Source organism: Octopus sinensis, linkage group LG1 (assembly GCF_006345805.1).
Source record: "Octopus sinensis linkage group LG1, ASM634580v1, whole genome shotgun sequence".
NCBI lineage: Eukaryota > Metazoa > Mollusca > Cephalopoda > Octopoda > Octopodidae > Octopus > Octopus sinensis.
In genome coordinates this window covers 47701140-47710347 of record NC_042997.1, presented here as the reverse complement: position 1 = coordinate 47710347, position 9208 = coordinate 47701140, and the positions used below count along the sequence as shown (strand labels likewise).

Genomic DNA, 9208 nt, shown 5'->3' with positions numbered 1-9208 from the left:
AATATATATATATATATATATATATATGTATATATGTATGTATGTATGTATGTATGTATGTATACATATAATGAGATTCATCTCATGTCATGAATAAGCAGGTGCCTATGACGTGTGCATGATGATTCTAACATGTTTCAGCGTCGGGTCGTGTATGTAAGTTTGGAATACAGAATTTTGTTGATAATTGTAAAGCTATGCACGTGCAGACCGAATACTACACCCAAACACACATCACATATGAATTTAAAGATAATTATGTTGTCATTTTATTCATAATTAATTCTCTTATTTTTCTTATATTTCAGTGAGTATCCAGCCATACAGAAGCCTATTTATACGCATGCGGGAAGCACACTTATCAACGTTGCCATTAAAGACAGTGACAAATTCAAGCGTAGAAGATTGTGCTCGACATTGTGTACAAGAAGTGACATTCGAATGTAAATCATACGATTACGACAATTTCGGACAAACATGCCGTCTACATAATTATACGCACCTGGACTACGAAACCGTATTAATGCCTGGACCGCATGTGGATCATTACAGACGTAAGTGAAGTTTGAATTTTTTTGCTTTTATATCCAAATCAATATCGCAATTAATAGATAACGGCATCCAAGATATTATATATACCAAAGATTCACATTAATCTATTCTTCTGTCCATCTCTCTCTCTCTTTCTTTCTCTCTCTCTCTCTCTCTCTCTCTCCCCATATTCACATGTATACGCAAATACACACGCAGACACATATATACGTATACATACAGACACGCACACACAGATTGCTTAAGTAATGTAGTCTATGAACAGAGAAGGATAAAATAAATACGAGTACAATTAATGATATTCGCATAATTATTTAAATACTATAATGACTACAAATATAATCACTGGAACGATAAATATGTTATTAATCAGTACATCAAGTGTTACAGTTTTCAAGATATATATAAAATATCCATATGTTTATATAGAGAGACTCATAACTCACAATATCCTATGAATTCATTAATGGCATTCGGTTCCACGTAATTACACATATAAGTACATATCTACATGACGCTGAATCATGTGAAACAGTAGATAATCTAAGATGTCACAGATTGTTAAAGGCTATTACTGTTTATTGCTTTTAAGCACCTTGAAATACGTGGTACATAAACTAGATATTGAAATCACCATGAGAGGAACTGAGCGTAATATTGGTTACCTAGGGATAAAAGAAGCCATTCGTGTTGAAAACAGGCAGGCCAATAATTAACGACAAAACAAATTGAATAAGTGTGAAAGGATAAAATACACCGCTACACAATCTTCGGCCGAATGTTTCTTATTACCTGTCATCCCATCTAGAGACGCATTTTCTGAAACACTTTTGATGAGGTTTTTAACGTGAATTGTCAACGTTAGCTAAACATTGGTGAGGTAACATTTCAACATGTTTGGTATTATTTCTTTTATACCTAACCTTCTGCACAAATTCCAACTAGATTAACACTCTGACTTTCCATATGTTCGTCAATGATTCAGATATGCTTCACTTTTAGACACACACACACACACACACACACACACAGACACTCAATATATATATATATATATATATATATATATGGGGGTGGTTTTCAAATTCCTATGCTTTTCTGGATTATTCTGTTTCCTTTGCTGAAAACAATTTGTGTCTGTAAACTTTGGAGATAGAAGGAAGTTCGACCATTTTCGATGTTTTTGAATCAATTCCACATTTTATTCTATCAATCAGATTGTATTGGCTGTCAGCAAGAAAACAAATATTTGGTGATTTTCTCTCTCTGGATTTTCTTGGCCATTGAAATAACAATCACTAATGCAAATTATATATACTTATTTCAGTAATAGCGGTGTTTCAAGAATATTGGCTTCTCTATCTCGGCACGTGTATCCAATTGTCGAGGACTGAATCAAGCAACAAGATTTTGTCATAACGTTTTTTATGGACTTGCGTACATAACATCTATGGGTATTTTTCTTATATATAGCTCTAGTAGATGTTCTCCAATATACTTAAGTAAAAGTACACCACTCAAGCTTTCCCATAGATTATTACAACTGCTAGTGTCCACTGAGGATTGGTTCTTGTACATATAGATGATAATTCTTTCACTAGGATTGCAAATAATTACTAATGAATTTCATTTGAAGTTTATATATGATGTGATATGAGGGACTGTTCAGTTTATCGAATCTACATTAAGAGCTAATTGCTACTTTCCCTATAAGAATATTACCTTATATGACTCCGTGTATAATTCAAACCCAAATCTCATAACGACGAGGACCTCTTATATTGCAGTATCTCATGCAGTGAGATTCACTTACTTCCAACTAAATAGCTTTCGAACCAAAGGCAAATCTTAAATCATTCTAGCAATTACTTTATACAGTCTCTGCACTTCACATCTCCATGAAATGTACTAAATTAGCTGCATCAAAATACATTGTTTATGAGTCCTCTGCGAATAACATTATATTTTCTACGTTTTCAATTTGTTTACATATTTAAAATATTTTTGCACTATTGCCATATTTATATCATGGGCGATTGTTCAAAATATTTAATTATCTCAAAAACATGTTTTTATTTTCTTGTCTGCATTAAAATATATGTCTGAAATGTTCGATAATTATTTCCATTTGTCTTAATTAATTTATTTTGTTATATTTACAAAATTCCTTTCCTTAGCATCAGTATGTTTCAATGAATTATTTTTTATACGGAAGGTGGATATTTCGAATTAAATTAAGATGATGCTTAGCAATTGCCCAAGATACACCTAATTAAATTTTTTAAAGAAAATACTTGGCAACAGAATATTAAATTACTGGGAAAAACATTAAGACAAAACAAGCTGAAAATCTAAGAAATATTTTAATATCATTGAAATTCTGAGAAGTATTAATAGTAAAAAAATTAGTTAAAATAAATAATTAGTTAAAAATCGAATTCCAAATCAACAAGATGCTTGCCAATTTGGAAATTGTTCAATCACATCGCTAATGCACACAAGAAATATGTGAACGTCATTATTTTTTTTTTTTCATTTCAGTTTCAGATATGATATTAAATTCGTAAATTTGTAAAATTGGAAGTGAGTTACCTGTTTTAGATGTTTTCAGTATGATTACATTTTTCTCATTTCACCCTATAATAATGAATTATTTTTCGTAACTGCATCTAGGCCACTTATATTTAGCCTAGCCAAAGACGGTCGGCCGCATCTGATCAAAATTTGTGGATTCAGCATTCACAAGCTGTCAAAATAGAAGACTTCATTATTGTAGTCTCTGCTGATGAGATGCAAAATAAGATCTTTCATATAGTAATGATTTAAGCATAAAAGTACTTCATCACAGGTGACGCGATGCGTTTAGTATGTTGTCAGTCAGAACTCCAGTACTATATCGACTCGATAGCAGCAGCTATTAATAGAAATTTTAATGTTATAAAACTGTCGATGTATAACATCTTTTTACTTAGTCTACTGCAGTAGAAAAGTCATTTATATCAGCTCTCTCGTGTAAAAGAGAACTACGTCAGTAAGATACCGTTGGCCGTTATTTATCCAGTATATTACCTTTTTCGTATAGATTACACACACACAAACACACACACACACACACACACACACACACAAACACACACACACGCGCGCGCGCACACACACACACACACACATACGCACACACTTTTCCTTTATCAATTTTAATATTGAAATATCAAGCTTATAAAGTCTACTGAAGAATCGGAAAATGTTAAACTTATCGAATTAAAAAAAACATTTGATTTCAGAAAAAGTTTTTGCAACTTAAGATATTGATTTATTGAGTTATTGCGTTGTCATGGCATTGCTGAAAGTACATCAGACGGTTTAGCATACAGAAAGGATGTGCCACGGATATAGAAGTAAACATGTTGCCTAAAAACTCAATGTTAAAGGAAGCTAAATAGCCAAAGAAGAGTGAGATATGATCAATGAATTATGCAATTATTACTTCTTTTCTGCTCTAGGCACAAGGCCCGAAATTTTTGGGGACGGGGCCAGTCGATTAGATCGACCCCAGTACGCAACTGGTATTTATTTTATCGACCCCGAAAAGACGAAAAGCAAAGTTGACCTCGGCGGAATTTGAACTCAGAACGTAAAGAGAGACGAAATACCTATTTCTTTATTACCCACAAGGGGCTAAACGCAAAGGGGGCAAACAAAGACAGACACACGGATTAAGTCGATTACGTCGACCCCAGTGAGTAACTGGTACTTGTTTAATCGACTCCGAAAGGATGAAAGGCAAAGTCGACCTCGGCAGAATTTGAACTCAGAGCGTCGCGGCAGACGAAATACCATCAAGCATTCCGCTCGGCGTCTTAAAGGTTCTGCCAGCTCGCCGCCTTGATTAATAATATGCAATTATAGAGAGAGAGAGAGAGAGAGAGAGAGAGAGAAATACGTACATAAACGCACTCACCAACACATTGTCAACGAAATGGACGTGCATGTGCAGAGCATGTAAGAATTGAAACTTAACATTTAAAAATACTCTTAGAATACTTCAGAAAGCAAATAAAGTTAAGAAATCTTAGCAAAAGCAAAATGTCATGAAATACAGTAACAATCGAATTACTAATGACTAAGATGAATTATAAATTCTGTTGAGAAGCTGAAGTGTGTAGACTCTCGACTCCAAAGTTTATGCTAACACATATCTGAACGACACATATGAGCATGCTCATCATGCACGTGCAGAAAGGAACAATAAGCAATGCTTTACAATATATAACACAAAACAAAACAGAGTACTATAGTGCACAGCACATCAATATTCAAGACGAAAGTCTGGGAAAATAAATATTTATGTTGAAAAGAGGACTTACAGTAGAGAACAATACTAAAACAAAAATACAGATAACATAAACAAGCAAATTTGTACCCTTACAAAATAACGTACAGCTCTACAAAAAAAAAAACGTATTACTTCAGGCTATTAGAAAGAGGTAAAAAAAAACAAACAAACGATCACTATTTATGTGCGTGTGTGCGTAAGTGAATATATATATATATATATATATATAAGTAATCAGAACTCCCTTTAAAGTACAAGGAATAGCTAAGATTTTTTGACTGTTATACATAAACATGTATATGTACAGAGCATCCCAAAAGTCACTGATGGTTTTCAATTTTTAATAATTTCCTTAACTTTACAAATAAGTGCATGAATGTTTATTCAATATACAGGACATCAGAAAAAATAATATACAGCAGCCAAAATTTGCAACACCTCTACATCACATTTATGACAAATGACAACGTTTAAATGACAGCCATTTTCGGCTTTGCAGACTCCCACTTCTCTGATTTCTCTATTGATGTTCTATTTCAGTTGCACCAGGGTCTCCGGTTTGTTGACGTAAATCCTCTCTTTCAGGTATCCCCACAAGAAAAATTCGAGCTTGTCAAGTCTGGGGAACGTGAAGGCCAGTTGACATTGCCGTAGCGGGAGAGTATTCTCTCTCCAAAGCAGTGCCGTAGCAACTGCCTTATTTCTCTTGTAGTATGAGAAGTTGCCCTATCTTGCTGGAACCATGTGTGAGGTCTACTTTGAATGGCCTTCACGTTCCCCAGACTTGACTAGCCCAAATTGTTTCTTGAAGGAGAACATCAATAAAAAAATCAGAGAAGTGGGGTCTGAAACTCTTGAGGGTTTTATGGTGCACGTTTTGGAAAGAGCATTGGCGTGCGAACCGAAATTGACTTCCATTTAAGCGATGCTATTTTTCATGTGATGTAGTGGTGTTGCAAAATTTACTTGTGTATATTAATTTCCATTTTGTCCTTTATAATGTAGCAAACTTTTATGCATTTATTTGTAAACTTAAGGAAGTTATTAAAAATTGAAAACCACCAGTAATTTTTGGGACACCTTATATATCTATATGTTTGTATAAATGTGTGTATATGTGTGTGTATGTGTGTACACACATATACACACATAAATACTACATACAAACATATATATATGTATGCAGCACTGTGTGCCCAGAGACAAGTCGATAATGTAGATGATGAGGATGATGATGATGATGATGAGGAGGAGGAGGGGAGGTAAGAGGAGGAGGATGTAAATACACGTTATAACGACGAAAGAAATCACAATAAATCCAATTTTATTCTCACCATCATAGAAGGCTTCCACTATATTTCTTTACACGAAGAATTTATTTAAAAAAAAAGGAAAACGTGACAAAAGACAGCAGTGACCAGGGTCTCTTTCCTCGAAGCAATCAATGTTTGACTCACAAAATAGCATATTGAAATCGAGGAAGAAATGAGTCTGCACAATGAGGTCTTTTGTGGGCTCTTTTACGAAAACATAGAATTTAAGGAAATTGTGATATTAATCATCACTTCATTGACAAAGTGGAAAAGTCATCCGTTTATCTTTAATTCAACGTGTACATAAAAAAAAGAAACCAAACGCAATGATGTAACCGACCAGCTACGTAACATGGATGAGTGGTTTGTTTTTGTTACCAAATGTTTCGTGATTCATCTCACTGCATAACAATACTTTCAAATACAACATCGGGTGAACCAAGAATGTGTGAATGGAATTAACAGACAGAAATTGCGTAATGCGTCTCGGACATAAATTCAAGTATACATATATACAGGTGTGCCTTCGTGAAAGACTGTGTATTTTAGCAATAGATGGCTATTCGGTTGTCCTTTATATCAGTTTCATTATATTGTGACTTTTATGTGATAATGTACATTACTCATTCTATATATTTTAAAATTAAAAAACCATGCAGCTATCTGTTGACTCATTTATCTATTTGGGTATGTGCTTTCTTTGACTATTGTGTTTGTTGGGGATTTATAAATGTATTTTTTAAGAGTTCTATGTATTTATGTAAGTATACCTATGAACGAAAGTTATTTGAGTTTCGGTGATATTTATTTGATATACAAGACAAATATTTTAATTGTCATGGTATGCAATTTCTAAACCGTTGTGCGTGTATACTCCTTTAATCGGTTTGCAGTTGGTTGCAGCGGTTTTCAGCTGCAATGCACCGGACCCTCACCAAGTATTTGTCGAATTTCTGCCAACCCAAATTTTGTTAATAAGAAAAACGAACAGAAAAGGATTACCGATGAAAAAACATACACCTATGTAGGAATTGAAATTCAGGAGTTTGAAGGAGAGAAGAATAAAATATGTATAAAGACAAGTATATGAAGAATTTGTATAAGAATTAGAGAAGGTGTGTGTGTGTGTGTCTGTGTGAGAGAGAGTGTGTGTGTGTGTGTATAAGCACCTGCGGGAGAAGTCACGTCTTGCTAAGAGACTATTAGAATGCATGCATCATTCTGTGAAGCCAAAAATAAATGTATATAGGGAGAGGGAAAATAACTCGAAGCAAACCAGAAAGCCGCAAGACACTTATTTCCAACGAAACACCTTTTGATATTTGTATGAAAGAGAATTACATACACGCTCTTGTCACACTTTTATTCAAAAATGTTCGGAACTTATGATTGCCCCACTCTGAAAATGTTATGCTGCAATGACGATTGAAGAGATAAAAATCATCTGAGTACAGTAGTAGATACATATCCATGCTTCTGTATTTTAGAAGTTTATCCTGTAAAATCAATTAAGGAAAACGATATTGAGGATAGCAATCAATTAAGAAATAAAATTCAAAGAGCATGCAGAACGGCATGAAATACGTTCTGAGAATTACTCTATACTGACGAAACACACACATACACACGTCTATAATACACACATATATATATATACATACATACATACATACATACATACATATATATATATATATATATATATATATATATATATACATATATATATATATATATATATATATATATATATATATATATATTATATTAAATTAGAGATAAAACCACTATTAAGCAAATCATACAATGAAAACTTAAGCCAATACATATATATATATATATGTATGAATATATGTGAATGTATGTACGCATGTATATATATTATACATACATGAATGCGTATATATATATATATATGCATATATTCATCTATTTATGTATTCTTATTTAATTTATGTTGAGAAGTTGCAGAAGGACATAATCAGCCGTCGTCACTGCCGGTCCATTTATTTACGGGTTCGTTTTCTTCTTTATTTACATATCCCTTGAAACGGATTTAACTTTTGCCCTTGGTTCAAATATAATTGAGTAATTGTAGTGTTGGATAGGGAGGGTGGGGTTGGATTGTGTAGGGGGCTTACGAGGGAGAGGAACGATGAAGGGGGAAGGAAGAAGGTGGGTAGGAGTGAAGAGAAGTAGGAGTCGGAGCAAGAGAGGAGAGGTGGGTGGGAGGAAGTAGGTGTGATGAGGAGAGAGGAAAGGGGAGTAGGATAAATGAAGAGGGGTGAGAGTTGAACCATGTCGCGCAAAGGAGCGAAGAGAGAAGATTAATCTCTGTTCACGGCGCAAACGGGAGTTCGGCTGGCCTCTGTGCAAGGACAATCCGAACACGGGTTTTGCAGAGAGTGACCGGTAGAGCAGAAGTAAGCCGGGACCGGGGTGACATTACCGAGTCAGATGTCTCGGAGGTGTTCCATGAACCGGTCAGCCAAGCGGCGTTCCGGTTGTCCGATGTATAGAGAAGGGCAGAGAGAGCAGGAGATATAGTAGATGACATTGGTAGAAGTGCAGGTGAAGGAGTCGGTGATGTGATGGTGTTGGAGAGGTAAGAGCAAGTGTGGCAGCGTGGGCGGGAGTAGGGGAACGAGCCGGTTTGAGAGGTTGTGTTAGGGAGTGCAGGTGTCAAAAAATTACGGCCGTTTCGTGTGGCTCCACTTAATTGATCAATGAAAATATAACATCAGTTTGAAAGAAACTGCTCTCCTCAGAATATATATGACCATATAGATATCCAAAATAAAGGATAAATCGTCTTTAACAAAATATATTAATATATATATATATATATATATATATATATATATATATATATATATATATATGCATGTATGTAAACAAAGATTATACTTATTTATGCGTATATGTAATACATGACTTAGGTCATTGAACACATTTTCACATGGTAGTAAACACACAAAGCTGTGACATAATTTACTGAGAAGCCTAC

The 9208-nt window shown here is 34.4% G+C and overlaps 1 protein-coding gene across 3 annotated transcripts in view; it reads left to right on the top strand.

Annotated features, from left to right (window-relative positions):
* The first annotated feature begins 307 nt into the window (after positions 1-307).
* Positions 308-9208, top strand: part of LOC115213528 — a 498605-nt gene continuing 489704 nt past the window's right edge. For all 3 annotated transcript variants that reach the window (XM_036500732.1, XM_036500730.1, XM_029782551.2), the window contains exon 1: positions 308-554. In XM_036500732.1, coding sequence (XP_036356625.1) covers positions 344-554 — 211 coding nt within the window. In that variant the 5' untranslated portion in view covers positions 308-343. The remainder of the gene's footprint in view (positions 555-9208) is intronic.